Genomic DNA, 18669 nt, shown 5'->3' with positions numbered 1-18669 from the left:
AATCGATTAATCGTTGCAGCTCTAGTACAGTATCTTATCGACTCCACCAGACTGCTTACATTTTACTGCTACTTTATTTCACATGACAAATGGAAATGGCATGTCCAATTTCTTGTCACATACCCCAATTTGTGATGAAGGAATGTAGGAACTTGTGTCCACAACACGTAATCTGTGTTTCAGAGTTTGGGCTCATTTCACAAAATTTTGAAATGAGACTGTGTTGACTCACCTAAATCTGCTTTGCAAGACTGCTGTAAATTGCATGGTGTTTGGCACACGCTGTGGCTTTAGTGTTTCCTTGACCAGGCCTCACATTTACACAGGGGGATTAGGCAGCCTCATTTTTCCAATTATCTCTCTCTCCTCTCCATTTTATTGTAAAGTCTTCCTACTTCTCCTCCTACTTTTTCTGCAATCACACTCTCCTCCTCCTGGGACTCTTTTTCTACTGTACTCCCTCCTCTCTCGTGAAACTGTCCTCCTCCTCTGTTACTGTATGTGACCTGTTTTCCTCCGCTGTCCTCCCCTCTGTTTCATCCATCCCTGCCTCTAGCTTTTCTCCACGCTGAGGTGAGTGTGATGAATATTGACAGACCATCAGGGCCAGGGTGAACACCCACATCAAGCGCTGATGGCTGCTGGGCATGTCGCACACTCACCAGCTACAGACTCTCTGTTGCCGTTCCTTGCCCTCCTCTCTCTCTCTGTCTCTGTCTCTCTCTCGCTCTGTCTCTCTCTTAGATGAGACCCCCCCCCCCATCTTCCTACGAACCTGGGTGACTCAGATGGATGTCAGCTGCTGTGGTGCAGGAAGCAGTGGTCCCTTTATGAAGATCCATGGGGCTATTTCACCCAGGACTAAGGTGGTTGTACTTATAGCGCGCGGCTCAAAGAGCCTTGGGTCTTCTTTACACAGACACAGTTGTTCACAGTGATGTGTAATGTGGTTGTTGTGCAATTAGGCTATGTGGATGGGCCTCAGGAGCTGGGGCTGACATTGAGCAAGGACTAAGTGCATTAAAATGTGACAAAAACTTGGCTTGCAGCAGCAATTAAGGTCAGAGACCAAAAAAAGCAGTTTAAATGTCTCATTTAGAATGTTTCTGGTGACACAGACGCTTTACAAGGCCACCCTTAAAATTCTGAGGCAATGTCTCCCTAGCACCCTTACTTCTCACGTATCACCTTAAATACTTTAAAGCAGCCCTTTCAGGTCAGAAAAGTTGTTTGGGATTGGTCTAAATGGGAAAAATGTAACCAGAAATCACTTGCAGTTATTCTGCTTTTGTATTGATAGCCTAGAATGGGATGTGTAAGCCATCATCTAAGGTCAGATCAGCTGAGTTAGGAAGATGATCCAAGTGACTCCTCTCCTCCCAGAGAACAACTCTCACCTGAGGTGATGTTGTGGTGTCAGAATTTATTGATGCATTTTTCTCTCAGCTTAGTCATCAAAGGCCCTATTTTTCCCTTTAACCATTTTTTCTCAAGGTAAGCCTTTCATAGACTCTCTCGCTCCTTCCAAGGAAAATGAACAGAGCAGCATAAACTTTTCCACAGTCAATTTGAAAGCAGTTAATGTTGTTAATGTGTCTCTTTAGTATCCTGCTTGTAAAGCCTGGGGTTTTGCTGTCAGTTTGAAAGCATGAAAGAAACCATGAGGGGTATGACAGAATTTGCGATACCTTACGTTCTGCACAGCGGGCAGATTTCCCTCCAAGCGCGGCGCTCCAGCCAGTTTAGCGGCCCTCCACTGCCATCACACCGGTGATAGACGATGTAAGCCAGGGTTGCGTCGTGTATAACAAGCATGCAATATGTGCACAAAGCAATTTCCGCATTGGGAGATTTTGCTTATCGGTCCCTCACAGAGAGGTGTTACATAAGCTTGGAGTCTGGCGAGGGACCGGGAGTGGAAAGTCTCACTTTATCACCACTTCATCACCCATACAGCCTTCTTTAGGACAGGGCTCCTCTACCACGCAGGCCTGTTCTAATCAAAAGCAATGACATGGACTCCATAGTCAAAGGTAAAAAAGAGAACCAACATGAAGCAGCTTAAAAAGAAATATAACAGTCTGTTGGTGCACCAGAGTGTTCTTCCTGCTAGAGTCCAAAGAAAAGCTAAGTTCAGTAATTCATTATCCTTGGGATAAAGTGGATTTATTAACCCAACTATCATACCAACAACTGTATTACTGTAACTTTAGGAATTAAAATAATAGTTCAATCAATGATTCTGAATACAGAGACACAGAATTTTGATTAAAGCTATAAACAAGAAATGGGCCATTATTTGCCATGTTTCTAGACAAAAGGTGCTTTAGTGCTTTTGCACAGAAACAATGTCAGGGAAAATGTCAGTTTGTCACCTTTTGTTTCAACACTGCTTTGTTTCCAGTTGTTAAGAGTGTTAACTGATTACATTAAAGGAAAAGTCCACCATCGGATAATCTTACACTGCTCTCTATCATCAATCTGAAGCATTCAATGCATTCCAGGAGTTATTTTGAGACAAAGTCTTGCAATTTACTTGCAATTTATACACAACCTGCCTTGTCTAGTTCTACTACATTTCCCATGAGAGAGCGTGCTTCAACTTGTTGCATTCAGTATGTGTAGGTTGAGACAGTGATAGTGATAGTGACAGTGATAGCAATAGCATAGTAACAGTAACAGAACTTTCCAGTTGAGAAAAGTCGAGATTTTCCAGTTGAAAAGTCGCACCCCTTACTCAAAGCACAACATGTCTTGTGGCTGCATTGCATTCTGGTCTATTGAGGCTATAGTGGAGAAATTGGTCTCTCTGCCTCTTCTACGAAGGATTCTCCAAGTATAATTGTTGAACGTTGGTGCAAAATGCTGAGTCTAGAAAGAGCTCTTACTCTTTGATTCTGAGGGACTGACACCTAAACCTGACGTTTACCATTAATGTTTGAGATCAGTGGTTCTCAATCCTGAGGATGAGGGTTGAAGACTACTCTTTTAGATAGTTGAAACATTTTCTGCTATCCAACTCTTGCTGTGCTGGAAATATCTCAACATGACGTCACGTCATCTACGTTGGTTCCAGAAATGCAAGGTACATCGGCAATAGTTATTTTTAGAGTGGATTTTAACTGGCTACAATGTTGCCAGGTGTATCACAATTTTGAGAAAAGCCTAATGTCTGTGTCTATGTACAGTATCTCTATGCATTATAGTCCGGGCCTCTCAGCAGGGGCAGTACGTACCCTTACACCGACACAATGGAAGACAACCATTTCACCGAGCGCTCCACATGGTGATAACATCCTCCAATCTGCCAGTTGAAAATGCCAGACCACTCCCTGACAGGTGAGCAACAAAAGAGGCAATTTAGCGGCCGCTCCAGTATCTGCGCTCGACAAGCAGGGCCAGGCCTACACCTTCCAGACTGGAAACCGCCATTAATCTCTACTTCTGACATGCGCATTGTTCTGCTCTTTCCCCCCTCCACCGCTTGTAGCATAGCACCCGGGGGAGCCGCTATCTTAGACTCATTTATCAAACACACAACTTGTCCTGCAAGTGTTTCTCCCCTCGCACCCACCCCCAAACCCCCCGCCCCACCCTCCAGCTTTACACCAATGCAAATACAAACGTCTGGATGTGCAACAGCAGCCGCCATCTCACCCAGAGTGGAACAGATAAATCTAAAGCCACGCATGTACTGTATGGAGAGGCTCTCCCTATCTTACATATGCACGTGTGCTCTCATGTATGCATGCCGGCAGACACGCACAGTATAAATGAACACACTTGAACATGCATACAGCTACACATACATAACCAGAACCACACACACATGCAGGACCGCACGCATATACACACACACACAGCTTGTCCGTGGTTAATCTCTCCATGGTTCAGCATACATCTAGGCCTCTTTTCTTGGGCAGGCAGCCTGTCAGCCCTCTGTAAGGGTAGAATGGAAACACCACAGCTGACAGACTTCAACAAGGTGCTCCCAGACCCTACCAGCCTATACAGCATTACCAGCACTACGGCGGTGGAGATAAAAGGAGAGAAATGGGCAGATTTTATTACCTGAGTGAGAGAGAATTTTCCACCTCCTGCACAGGGAGGGTGTTTTTTAGTGCTGAAATCTGGGGCGAGGGACAAGTGAAGTGGCTCTTTTCACTAGGATAAAGTGCTCATTTGAATGGAAGAATGAGTGCATGTGTGCGCGTGCATGTGTGTGTGTGTGTGTGTGTGTGTACGTGCACAGTATTTTCCTTTGCGTTTAGATGAAAAGAGTGGACAGGGATGAATAGTTGCTGTATTTGGGTCAGGGCCATCATTAAACATGGTGAATAGAGTGGGATAAATGCACACACACACACACACACACACACACACAGCAATAAAGAACCAATGAATATGTAACAGAGAGAGTAAAGTGTATGTTAAGTATTTGGGGAGAAAGATGAATGTTCATGTGCCTCATCACTCCACATCCCTCCTCCTTCATCAACCTTTTCTCCTCTTCTCTTTTGTGTGTCTCCCAATTCCCCCTTTCCCTTTCTCCATCCCCACTGTTGTACTCTCCTCTCAACTTTAATAGAGGATTGTTAGTGGAAGGAAGGAAGGGAGGAAGGATGGAAGGAAGGAAGGACGGAAGGAAGGTAGGCAGACAGGCCTCGGTTTCCTAATGACAGATAAAGGGAAGTGGGAAAGCACTGAATAAAAAATGAGCTAGCGAGCAGGTGGATAAAATGGTGCATAAACAGGCAGGATGGGATTGTCTGTACACCATTAAATATGGATGGGTCTTCACGAGCCCAGGCAAAATAACAAGATCCACACAGATGTGCTGGAGCCGCCGCTAAACACACAAATCATCCCCATCGCAAACACACCGCCCCACCTGCCACTCCCTCCTCCCCCCACATACAAGCCATTGTCCTGTTGGGGAATATTTTGAAGCCCACACCCTCAAACCCCAAACCCTCCTTCAGTCCCTCAAGCACACATATCTTCATTGTCACTGACTTCAAACGCACACACACACACACACACACACACACACACACACACCCTAGACTTGGGTACACGTCATCGCCATCACTAACTGTTTCTTACACTACCATCTCCCACCATGCGCCTCACCTACATCCCCTCTGAACAGATATAACTATTTCAGACAGATATTCTCCTCTCGCTCCCCTCCCCAATGCAAACACACACACACACACACATACACAGCAGCTCGGCAGGTGAGAGCAGCTGAACCTATGACAGGTGCCAATGCTATCCACACCACGCATACTTAGTCAGCCTTCACCCCGCCTACGTCACCTATGGGATGTGACGATGCCTCGCTTTCACCTGAGATGAACCGTGGCTGCAGCTAACAAAGAACGGACACACACACACACACACACACACACAAAACAAATATACACTACTATTATAAACAGAGGATGTACAAATAACAGTCATGTGTGTCCGTTCTGGTAGTGTGTGTGTGTTTATACATCTGTGGGTATATGAATACGTGTTGGTTCATGAAAAGAGTCTAGGAACAATTCAGTAACGTGCCAGATGCATATCAAGGACATGTGCAGGTTGTCAAGAAATCAATTTAACTTGAAATTTAAGTGATATAGGAATGATGTTTTTGGGAGTAACAGCAAGCTGGAGAATTGTTTAGCATTGACGGAGGCTTTCGCTCTCCATGTGCCTTCTAGTTGGCTAATGAGCTGAGCACAAAAAGTCTGTCTGTCAACCTATTGACTTCCAAAAGTCAATGACTGAACTAAGTAAGGGCCTTCAACAGCCACCATTCAATGTATGTGTGGATAATGAGGCACATGTATGCTTTAGAAAACAGAAAAGGTTTGATTTCCTGAAAGTGATAATATAACCTCATCCCATTGAACAAGCAACCATTCACTCTGTCACAAACAAAAGGCCAGGACATAACAGTCATATTTGTCGTTTATTAGCATAACAGGTTTTCTTTTTATCTAATAGATATCAAAATGGTGAGGGGAAAAAAAGAAGAAAGAATTTTGATTACAGTACATTCCATTTGCAGAGAAGCTGAGAGTCAAACCTACGTGAATTCAAAAGAGAACAGTAGATCTGTTGGGACGAGGGTATGACCTTTTCCTGGGTAAGATTGCATTGGTTGGTACCGGCAAACACCACTGCCACAACCTCATATACAGTAGCATCATTTACTGCTATCCCACACTCTTGCATTCTTTGAGGTAAAAAAATACATCTTTAGTATCGATACATTCATAGAAATATAAAAGTGTCTTTATTTCCTCTTGTGCTTTGAAATTGTGGATATTGCCTTCAGTCTCAATAGTTGAGGATATGGATCTTGGAGTTGGTAACCAAGGGCGACGGTCAGGGAAATGGCCTACATCATGGATCATGAACCAATTTAGTATTGGTAGTTTGCCTCAGGCCAACTCACAACAGGGGTGTCTCTGACTACCTTGCACCTAAAATTACCCAGTTGTTTAAACAGAGCCCACATCCAATAAATATGCATCAGTAAATGCCAGGTTCAGTTACTAAAAGAATGAACCATGTTTCCTTTAAATAGATAAATGGCAAGCTGGATTTCCATAGGGTGACATGCAGCGTGTTAATGTGTGTCTACAGGCACTACTCAAAAGGCTTGGAAAGGCATGCAGAGAGCAAGAGAGAGAGCAAGCAAGTGAGAGAGAGAGAGAGAGAGAGAGAGAGAGAGAGAGAGAGGTAAGTGTATGAAGAGAAACAGTGGTGAAGAGAAAGAAAAAGAGAGAGAGAGAGTCCCTGTGCTCAGTGTGACAGACGACAGCAGGGGCTGTGTCGCCCCAGGCATAACATACCCCCCCCCCCCAACCCCCCTCTTAGCCCCCCCCCCCATTCCCCGAGGACCAGCGCTAAAGAGCACAATCCAACTATGCATCCCTTCTCTCTCCTCACACCATCCTGTGCTCCCAGTCCAACCAGCCCCAACCGACCACTCACCAGCCCCCACAATCCATCAGGGCATGGGCTGAGTGACCAAGAGATGAAAGGTTAGCAGGTGTGTGTGTGTGTGTGTGTGTGTGTGTGCTGGGGGGGGGTTGGGGGGTAATGGCAGAGGTGTGTGTGTGTGTATATGTGTGTGTGTGTGGTGTGTGTGTGTGTGTGTGTGTGTGTGTGGGAGGGTGGGGGGGGGGCCTTAACACACCCCCCCTCCCATTCTACCCCCACCTCCACTACTCACTACACTTTCTTTTCCTCCAACTAACCCAGCCAACCTGAAACTGCTGCTAGCCAGGAGCAAAAAAAAAAAAAAAAGGAGGACAGAAAGATCTCTCTTCATCCACCTCATCTACCCCCACCCCACTTGTCTTCCATTATGGCACAGTCCTGCTGTCCCTCTCTTATGGAGCCCCGGGGTGTGGGATGTGGGGTGGGTCGTATCCAGAGGGCAGTACATAGAATCACCACCATACAGCTCCACAACAGCCCACCAACACCCCCCCCCCCCCCAAACCTCTAGACCCTGCTAACAACACTATGTGTCTACAAAGTAAAGCTAACATACCTAATCCCTCTGTACTTGTTTTCATGCGATTGGATTATTACACACGTGCTTTTGAAACAAAAGGAAAATCATATTATATCTGATTTGTGTCCCTCTGAGTGTACTCTGCTGATATGGGGGACCCCGGTCTGTCTGTTTGTTCTTTAGTCCTGGAGCAGATCCAAAAAAACAGGTTCTTTAAAGTCCAGGTAAGTTCAGACGGGTGTGTGCTACAAACCCCTGGTTTGGTGGTGGTGGGTCCCTCCTGGGCCAGGTCGGGGCAGACTCCCAGAGCTGTGATCAGCGCTGAGGACGCCCCGCTCTCTCCCGTCCTGCAGAAGTGGTGGGGAGTTCTCTAGACTGTGAGCCCTGGACCTGATGGAGCCAGCACTCCCCGCTTCACAGTGGGACATCCCCGGCGAGGTGAGGGGCGAGGTGGGGGGTGAGGAGGGCTCTGCGGAGGTGTCCGTGATGAGGGAGCAGGAGGGCGAGGCCAGGTGAAGCTGGAGGGGTAAGGGGTAGGGGCCAGTGGGGTACCCCAGCTGGAGGTCCTGGGGTCTGTGTGTGAGGAAGGCAGGGTCCACGTGGAGCATCCCAGCATGCTGCTGGGGGAGCGTGAGGGGAGGGGGTGGCGCGCTGCTGGGGGAGGGTGACGAGAGGGGCGTGTCCGTCCAGATGGGGGCGGTCTGAGAGGAGGAGGGGGAGGGGTAGGACTGAGGGGGGTTAGGATGGGACAGGTATGCGGCCTGTCCAGGAGAGCAGTGTGCGGGATAGACCACTGAAGGCTGGGGCACTGATGACATGAGGGTCTCCATGAACTGGACCATTCTCTTCATGACCCGTCCAAGTTCGGCCACTTCCTTTCCCATGGTGCTCACCTGCAGACACAAACGCAAACCAAACAAACTCTGAGTTATGAAATATGAAATGGCTTTTTGGGTAATCCTTTCAAGAGTTTTAAAGTCATGTCAGTTCATTTCAGCCAATCTGGATGAAATGGCCTGACAATTTTGGTAATTTGTTATTTTATGGGTCACTGCTTTCTAGGTAATGACTTGGTGACTCCAAGCATATTTATCTTGAAATGTAACTGTGTAACAGTCTAGTTTCTAACTGTCAACATTAAACTGTCTAGCAAAAGACCTGTAAAATAACGTGATATCATCAGATTTCCTGAGAATTATCCATTATTACCAAGAAATAAATGCCCTAGAGTGTACCTTTTGGACATTTTAGGTCAAAATATTTCTGTCTCCTGAATGCTATTTTGCATGTAACATCCTGCTGCTATAATTGGTCATTAGACTGATGAGTGGGGCGGGTGATTAGTTGTGCTCTGCAAGTGGCGTGTCCACAGAGGGCATAACTATGGAGTCCTGCCAACGTGCCATCTGCTTCTGCCAGTCAAAGCATTCATGGCCGTTCATCAGGCCAATCATGCACATCAGTGCCACTGGATGCACATCAGCCCTCAGCGGGACACACTTCTCTATGCAGTGGGGAACCGCACCGGTCGCTGTGTGAATAGGTCAAGAGGTGATCAGGCTGTGCACGTAAGCCAGTGAGGTATGCTGTGATCACGACAAATCAAGCTAGGAACAAGTCTCTTCCTCTTTCTCTCTCTCTCTCTCTCTCTCTCACACACACACACACACACACACTGTAAGGCATACATACATGTAGAGACAGATATGCTAACAACACCTAACAACTTATTCTGTAAATCTAATAATGTGGAGAGCCAAAAATGCACATTTGCACACAACGCATGTTTTGTTAATTCATCTGCTAAACCCGTAAATTTGTTAATGCTCAACGTAGCGAGAATCCTCAAGTGATGTTTAAGTATGAGGACCCTGTGTGTTTGTTTATTCATCTAGCTATCATCTTCATTGTGTTCAATTTGTATTGTTTTCAGTCTCTTTTATATCTTTCCCCATGGAAAACGATTAACTTTCATCAAACATACTGAGGCCCCAAGTAATTTTAAGATAGCGAAAACACTCTTCCTCTCTGTGTCTCTCTGGAGAGGCTGATAAAGGTCTGGGTCTAAACTCTGGCTTTGATAAAAATAGAAAAGCTGAGAGCGACAGGACAGTCCAATCTGACACGCCGTCAACATGATTCCAGTGCTTCCACCTCAGAGACAAACCCAGTCCGTGGGGATGGCAGACAAACAGCAGCCATGGATGATCAGCACCCGCTGCAGCTACAGGTACAAGTTAGGCTCAAAAGTCTGTAATCACATCACCGGATCATCTAGCGCTAATGCTTCCTTTAACTATGATGGGTATAATACTGACTCGGTGTATATTACGCTAATAGCACATAATATGCTCTTAATATGCTATATTGTAACAAATACTGTTACATCAGAATGCACTGAAATCCTGATTTCCCCTTTACGTTATCTGATTGATCAACCAATAAATACTGTAGGTGGACAGGTTGCCTTCAGTAGTTTCCTTACACATGGCTTGATGCTGAGGGAATCACACGGCAGTGTGAATGAACAGCTGCTAACAAGAAGTATCCTACTCCGCAATACAAGACAGACATGGCAGCCTAGAGATGACATTTAGTACGCCACACCACTGGTTTTGTTTTAAGACGAGATGCTAGTACAGGGAGTATTTAGAGCATTTTGAATGTGTTTTTTGATTAATTTACATTTGTATTTCTTAGAGCAAAATGGACCTGCATTTTGAATTCAATCTGAAGGCTGCTATAGTTATTTTCAGCATCAGCAAGTCCTAACCGTGTCTTAACCATGTGTGCTGTATATACATAGGTGTCATTTACACTGGGGACGCTGGGGACATGTCCCCACCACTTTTTGAAATGGCCGATTTTGTCCCCATCACTTTTTAAAAGGATAATTTGTTAAAAATGTTCTGAAAAATAGCTTGCACCAAGAAATGATAACTAACAAATGAGAACGCTTTGAGAAAGGTTTATTTGCACAATAAGAAAACATACAACGCAATGTAAATATAGAAGAAACAAATGCGCATTGTCCAAAAAAAGTAACATAAGCTAAAAAAAAAATCCCCCCTAGCCTACTGATTCTAAAATTATCCAAAAACGTGAATGCGCCCATCAGTAACTTTAACAAATTCTTGACTTGTGTTGCAGCTGTGGATGTGATGCATATGGATGACTGTACTTGTGTGGTCGACGTTGTTGTGCATTTTATGCTGAGTATTTTCATATTGTCGACTCTGTAGTAGCCTAGGCTCTGCCCTTTTGATGCGCCGTTATGCAATTTTTTTCTCGCCGTAATTATCTACTCTGACCTCATACCGATCCCCCCATTACACTGCCTAAAATCGCATATGCTGAAGACCGAAAATGTTTTTTCATCTGAGCCCTTATGTCCCCACCACTTTTCAACACAAAGTGTTGAACTTGTGTATATACAAGTAATTTTATACTTAAACTTCTGAATTGGGGCTTTCAGTCTTTGGTTATGATGTTCATTGTTCATTTACTAAACTGGTTGTACTCACCAGTGTGTGTATCCATGTGTGTGTGAGTATCTCTGTGTTTGTAGCCTGTTGTCCACTGTGATGAGTGCAATTGCTCAGGCTATTCAGGGAAAGCTGTCATTGTTCCAGCTCTCCTGTGTTGGTGTTTATTAAAATTTTCATCAAGAGCAGAGGTCACCATGTTGGCCTTTGTTCAGCAATACTAAGGCCTGATTCATATCCCAGAGGCAAAGCCTTCAGGGTCACAAGGGCAAAGATTAGATTTCACAGAGCAAGGCTAAGCGGGTTATTGCAATGGTCACGCTATTTGTAGTTCATTAAAATTTTGCCAATTTTGTGCGGTTTGGATATGTATTTTCAATGCGTAAAAACCCGTATTATTTTTGAGTCTGACTGTAGGGTAATACAATGACACAACCCGCTCTCCAGTATCAGATTTAGGCATGTTACGCTTGACAAATTCAATGGATTCAATGGGTCTCAAATGCCCCATGCTGTTGTAGAGCAGTAAAAAATGTGATTACCCCCAACCACTTTATCCCTGAAAACAGGTTTATGGCTATGGCAGTCTTACCCCAAGGAATCATTACATCTAGGAAATCTCTTTGCGTGGTTGTAAATATGTGTGTGTGTGTGTGTGTGTGTGTGTGTGTGTGTGTGTGTGACTCCTCACAGAAGCAAACTACAGAAGGTGAAGTCATTGGTAACCAGTGTTCTCAATCGCTGCTGCTTCAGGTTTGCCATGTTACCCACTTGCCTGCTCACCACTGCAATGGCTAACATGAATATATCATATTTTTGTTTGAGTGACTTAAAATATGTTCCATAGGCTGTTTTACAGTCTGCTTCTTCTATTTTAACTGGAGAATAGTGCTCATATTTTGTTTATACATCTGAACAATTTTATGGTACTAGCTAAATTACCCACTTTGCTTGCAGTCATTATATTACCTTATGTAATTGTGTCCCACTTGTGATCATTGTGCCTCGAAATAGGACGACGGTCATTGCATTTCCAGAAACCTCATGAAAATCATCCGTTTTGGTCCTCTGCTGATGCTCCAAAATCGAAGCAAATGGAGTAGACACACCACTTGACACTTTTTGTGCATATTGGGCCATTGAAAACATTTAGCACGTTTGATGGTTCCACTGCGTTTCTGCCCTCAGAGCTGGCAACTCTCCTCTATAAGGCAGTTAAGGGAAAAATCCACCTCAGATACTATTACACTGTTGGATATCATCAATTTATGATGTTCAGTGTATTCCAGGAGTTATTCTATGATTAAGTGTTGTAATTGACTTTTTTTGGTGTGCCCACTTTCACTCAACCTGCTTCATCTGCTTCCACTTCAGCTAGTGATTTGACTTTCAACAACCCCCAGAGAACGGGTGGGAACTTGTTGCATTCAGCTGTGGGTTATACGTGTAGGTGGAGAGAGCGGTAGCGATAGTTTTCCATTCGGGAAAAGCGTGAGTCGCACCTCTTACTCAAAACACAACATGTCTTGTGATAGCATTGCATTATGGACTATTGAGGCTACTGTGAGGCTACTTCTACAATAGATTTCTCCCTGTATGATGAACATCGGTGCAAAATAGTGGGTCTCAGAAGAAGCCCTTGCTCTTTGATTATGAGGGACTGACACCAAAACCTGACGCTTACTATTGATGTTGTAGATAGCTGAAAACAATTGTCCTTTAACACTCTATGGTTGCTGTGCTGTTTGAACAGTTATCAGCAGGAATAAGACAAATACACCACCAAAAACATCACAGTATTTAAGTGTTTTAGGGCATATTTTTCCCTTAGTCAGAGATGGTGCGGTAAGCGGTCTCTACCTACACAGAAAAAACAAGAATTTGGGAATATTGGATAATTGTTCATTTACTGGACATGAAACTGACTTAGTTGGCCACTTTGAATAGCTTGGGAGGATCGACTGGTGGATTGTATGTTAGACTGAATATTGGATGAATGGACTAATGGCTTGCTCTGTGCGTCACCCTGGTTCAGGAAGAACCCAAGTTTCATTTTGAAATCCATGTCCTCTGTCCCGCACACATTTTAATAAATTCCATTTTGCATTTTCTTTGATAATAAATACTTTTTTTGGATAATACATTTATTTTTTCTGTTTACTTTACATTTGTATTTGTCATTTGCTCTGTTTCCAATATTGAGTATGTCTCCTGTTAGTCATCTTTCCACAATACATGCGATTGTGTCTTTGTGTGTGTGTGTGTGTGGAGAGAGTGGTTTGGGGTTATACCAACACCCCCTTTTCATCTCCCATGGTGATCGGTGTGGACTGGTCCAGGTGAGGATTAACAATCTGCAAGACCATGCTGAGAGACATCCTGTCAAACACTGGCAACTCAGAGAGACGGAGAGAGAGTGAGAGTGAGAGAGGATGTGTGTGTGTGTGTGTGTGTGTGTGTGGGTGGGTATGACTAAAGTCACTTTCAGGGACACACACCAGACTTAAGACCAGTTGACTGGGGACAGCTTGTGCAATTGGGGACAAAAGCCGTGTCCCCAATTGGTAAAAAGATGAATATTTGGGTCAGTGGTTAAGGTTAGGGTAAGGGTTAGGTCTAGGCAAGTAGTGGTTATGGTTATGGTTAGGGTAAGTCTCCAGGAAATGAATCTAAGTCTATGTAAATACCCCAAAGGTGACATAAGTACGACTGTGTGTGTGTGTGTGTGTGTGTGTGTGTCTATTTGCAAGTGAGGGTGTTGTGTCATTATCTTTCATCTATCTCCCTCTGTGTTTTCTTCTGCTTTCTCCTTATAAAAGGGTTAGGGTTAGGGTTTTTCTACCTCTTTCTCTCTCTCTCTCTCTCTCTCTCTCTCTCTCTCTCTCTCTCTCTCTCTGTCTCACTCTCTGTCTCTCTATCAGCTCAGCCCAGGTGACAGAGCGAGGCTCGGCAGGGGGACACAAACACTCCTCCTCACCTGCCAAAAGTCTAATGTCAATTTAGCCACCCGCCAATCAAAACCATGGGATACTGCAAGAGAAACCGTGTACGTTATGTGTGTGTGTGTGTGCACTCTGCAGGCGAGAGCAGATTAATTCAAGCTGGAGAATGGGCTAGTAAAGACCATGGAGCCTCTAAATATACTACTACTCTAACATTGGCCTAGAAAGTGATTTTCCAGGAGGATCTGCCAAGGCCTGGGGTGCTAAAATACAACAGAAACACTCTACATCAGGGTTTCTTCAGCTTATACAAACCCTAATGACAAATGTATTGTCAGGTTCATGCAATCATATTGCCTGTTTTGTAAATTGGGGATCCATCAGTGCTAGGGTCCATGACACACTCTATGTCAAGAGCCTATGAAAGTAGGGTCTGTAGATGGTTGGAAAATATTCTTGATTGTTCTTGCTGACGTCGTTTGGCAAGACCTCATTTTTCACTGCCCATGAACTCATGTCCTCTGGAGCTGGTTGGAGTGTCCTCGTCCTTCCGGTTCTACTGTGCCACACTCTCAATCCCTGTTTTGTTTTGGGTTTTTTTCTTGCCCCTTCCTTCCCTCCACCCTTTCACCCATCCACCGCCTGAGTTCGCCATATGGCTGGTGTGTACCTGAACGCCGGGAGCTCACCTGAGTAATGTCACTGCTTTTAGCCAACCTGTCACGCACACACAGACACACACACACACACACACACACACACACAAAGCCCTACTGTACCTGCAGATCGAGGTGTCGTAGTTGTCCCCTGGTCTCCTCTGCTTTAGCTGCTAACTCTGCTGTGCTGATCTGCAGCATATCTGTGACACAAATTAGGAAGTTACAAATCACTGCGAGCGCCGCAGAAGAACTGCAAAGTTGCATTCAGCAGATATTGCCTCAAGGCTGTTGACATACAGTATAGCCTTTGACAGATACTCCAAATTCACATTAATCATCCTCATTAAACATAAGCCAACAGTACCGCATGTTTATGAACATGAATAATATTCACTACCCAGGACTTAGGAAGTAGAAATAATTCCAAATGTAAATAGAAAAATATCCAAATATGACAGTGTTTAATGGCTGTGTGAAGACCTGTGGCAGAGGCTGAGGCACTGGTTGGCCCACTGACTGGACACCCTCGGTTGGGAGAAAAAGAGAAGGCCGGGGAACTCTCTGTCCCCTCACTGTCCTCAGTACCGTCCACTATCCTGCAGAGAGAGAAAAGAGTGCGCCCGTGTGTGTGTGTGTGGAGGTAATGATAGATACTCTCGATGCAGATATAGCAACTGCAATTGCAATAGCTTGTCAAAATATTTATTAATTCAATTTAATATTTCTAACTAATGTAACAATGGCTAAAAATGTAATAACTCATATAACGAAGAAAAATGTAGCCTAATAACTTGAGTTGCTACACTATAATATTATTATAAAAATATGTTACACCCCTTAAGAAGTAATGATCTGTGGTTAATGTAACAATGTGATGCTATTACACACCTCAGTCAAGGATGAGACAGAGAAACAGAGAGCGGGTCAATGGCTCAGCGCAAAATATTAGCGACACTTTCATGAAGTGCACTGATGAGGTGAAACAAGGAAAAAGCCATTATCCCATATTGATTTCCATTATTAAATCCAACCAATCACAAAAAAGTAGGGAGAAGCAGACGAATTAGAGAAGGACTGTTCATATAGAATATATATATATATATATATAAATTGTAATCCCTTAAATACAGATGTCTGCTCTGAAATGATACACTGACTGAAAGCAACACAGACAGGGAAACACACACAGACACAGATAATAACAGACATACATAAAGACAGACAGAGAGCCAGATAAAACTGCATAGAGACACAGGCCGGATACAAACAGAAAAAAGTCAGACAGACAGATCAATGGCTACAGCCTCAACAGGGTCTCACTCACCTGGGGCTGAGGTTGGAAGGGTCCAGGGTGGTGAGAGTCATCGGGTGTATCTTCATCTTCCTCCGGGACGTCCTGGAGCTCTGGCCTGTCGTTCTGCTTTTGTGGCTGGGCGGCGGAGACTTCCCACCGGTGCCGTCCCTGAAGTACGCCGCGCGGTTCCGCTCCGATGACGGAGATGTAGACCCCGCCTCGTCTTCCTCCTCCTCCTCATCTTCCTCTTCCTCCTGTGCCTTCTTCTCGATGATGGACGGATAGCCCTGGATCACTCGTCCGTTCCCCCTCACCCCTGACTGGAGCTGAAAAGGAAAAAACAAGTGCGAAAGGGAATGTTGAAAGCAGCAACAAAAATCAATCATCTGTACTGTGGGTAACAATAGGCCACATTCTGTGGACATTTCAAATACAGGCTTGGAGCGCGAGTACTACGAGAAGATTACAATGGTTACATAACTACAGAAAAAGCTGACATATCCATTAAAACATATTAATTTGGACCCAAGTCAGCTAAAGCATCAACCTTGGTGCTGTGGAATTTGCCTAAATGTCCCTTTTTCATAAAAACAACCATTCTCTGTATTCTGTCACAGCAAAAGCTGCCATCCTCCCCTTTTTGTCACCGTCTCTGAAAATGCTGAATTCACTCAGTTGTATTTAACTGAATTGGAACCCTTTAAAAAAAACTGTGAATACCATGACCCTGAAAGAAACAGAGGTCTATTCAATACAGAGATGCACTAATGACTTCTAAGTGCAGGGAGCAGAACACTCAGCGGGTTTTTGTGAGTGACAAGGTCAAACAAAAAGCCGCAGCGCAACACTTTAGCTGGAAGTGTGACCTGTGGAATAATAAAGGCAACGCTAGTGAACTCTGACACTGGTCTTAATGAACACAGAGACCTGCAACCTCCATTACTGAGGTCAAGGGTCAGCAACTCTACTGGACTGCTAGAATGCTGATCAACTGTAAGACGAGAATATGATCAGGTAATAAACAGAAATAATGTCCATAGTTACCTATCGATCGATGGCCCATGCCCCAACCCTCTCAGAGGAAAACTACACCAGCGTGAGGTTAATGGCACCGACAGCTGAACTGATTTTTGCTGTAAAATATCTGACTACAGATTATTATATTGGTGTTATTTGTGTAGGTTCTAACGGTTTGAGAGTATGTACAGCATTTCATCGCTCTCTCTTCTGACGCAGCCTTGATTTAATGAGCTAACTCAAACAGCTAACTCAATTTATTTCTCCCTCCCTATTTAAAAAAAATAAGTCCACCTCTAAACCCTCCATCAGATTCATTAAGTCTAAAAGAGTGATTGGGTCCATTACCAGTGAGAGAGGTCGGGCTGCGCTGCTCCACTGACTTAATCATAAGACAAAGAAAATGATCCGGGTTTGAACGTTGGTTTGAGTGTCATTATTTACGGGCTGATTAAAATGCTCTGGATCGCCATTAACAAACAGGGTAAGGTCGCTGACATCAGAAAGTCTTTGAGTTAATAGCATCTGACTCAAAGCGGGGCACATTGTCTTTAGATTGTAAATCATCAGTCAGTGTTTGTACTGCACTGTAACTGTGAATTCAGCTTTGAATTGTGTGTGTGTGCCTGTGGTCCAGTACCTGTGTATCTAGCGGTGTTACGGACATTCTGGACTTGACCTGGAGGAGAGCCAGAGAAGAAATATAAATGACCACTGGAAAGAGCAATCAAAACGTGGCCTTCCTTTTTCTCAGTTTCAATTCACAGAGGAGCTATTTCGCAAGGCTCGGCAGTAGATTATTTCCTAAAGTGGACACAGGTATAAAATATATGACTGTGTGGCTTACGGTGATCCCAGGGTGGATAATAATTCACCTCAATACACTGATAATGCTCTGTTGTTCATACTCAAACAGCAATCTCAACTTCTCAGCACACACATAAACACTTTCCATCCTGAGCTGCCTCTTTCCTCCTTCCTCCCTCCTCCCTCCTATCTTCCTCCGCTCAGTCCTGAGTTTTGGGCTGCCCCTATGAACATTAGTTTCACCTAAAAGCCCTGCGGCAGGGTAGCTGCGTGTGTGTGTGTGTGTGTGTGTGTGTGTGTGTGTGTGTGTGCGTGTGCATGTGTGTGTGTTTAAGTGGGCCAGTGGTGTTTGGGCAGGAGCGAGAGACACACCTGACTGTAATTACACCAGCAGAGCTCCTCCAGGAGGCCCAGCTATTTCTGCACTCCACCATTTCTCTCTCTCTCTCTGTTTCTCTCCATCTCCTTTTCTGTCTCTCTCTCTCTCTCATTTTTTTTTAATGGAATGCTTCCCTCGCTCTCCCTTGCTACCCCCTACCTCTGTGTCTCTTGACCCCCCCCTCCACCACAGGCCCTCCTTACCTTCCTCTTTCCCCTCTCCCAGCCCATCAGTCATTTTCACACACTATTACAGTACCTTGATTTATTCCACCTAGAAATTGGCAAGCTTGTAAACTGTATTTATCTCGCGTTGCACCGCGGCGGGTTCCACTCTAATGAAACCAGCACTCACGGCAATACCCGGGAGAACGTCTCAAATGGCCGTTAAAACCATCAGTCTATCGTAGAGCGGCGGGCTGGACTCACGTGCGTCTCGTGTCCCTCCCTCAGGTTGTATGTGAGGTCCTGCTGGATGTCCTGGACGAAGCGGTGGGAGTATTCGGGGTAGAGGTCCAGCACCTCGTACAGCCCCTTCAGGTTGATACACTGCAGGTCGCAG

At 44.7% G+C, this 18669-nt stretch overlaps 1 protein-coding gene across 1 annotated transcript in view; it reads right to left on the bottom strand.

Moving 5' to 3' along the window:
* Positions 1–7770: 7770 nt before the first annotated feature.
* Positions 7771–18669, bottom strand: part of kcnh8 (potassium voltage-gated channel, subfamily H (eag-related), member 8) — a 47046-nt gene continuing 36147 nt past the window's right edge. Inside the window, exons 11-16 of the mRNA XM_071529310.1 lie at positions 18537–18669; positions 17563–17601; positions 15936–16225; positions 15092–15207; positions 14732–14811; positions 7771–8418 (exon numbers count right to left, since the gene is read on the bottom strand). The exon at positions 18537–18669 is cut by the window's right edge and continues 82 nt beyond it. Of these exons, the coding sequence (XP_071385411.1) occupies positions 7771–8418; positions 14732–14811; positions 15092–15207; positions 15936–16225; positions 17563–17601; positions 18537–18669 (1306 nt within the window). The remainder of the gene's footprint in view (positions 8419–14731; positions 14812–15091; positions 15208–15935; positions 16226–17562; positions 17602–18536) is intronic.

Source organism: Centroberyx affinis, unplaced genomic scaffold, assembly GCF_046629955.1.
Source record: "Centroberyx affinis isolate AG114_WGS23_722 - 3 ecotype Tasmania unplaced genomic scaffold, CSIRO-AGI_Caff_v1 ptg001778l_1, whole genome shotgun sequence".
NCBI classification, from domain to species: domain Eukaryota; kingdom Metazoa; phylum Chordata; class Actinopteri; order Beryciformes; family Berycidae; genus Centroberyx; species Centroberyx affinis.
Note: the sequence above shows the minus strand (reverse complement) of the source record. Positions and strands in the feature narration are given on the sequence as shown.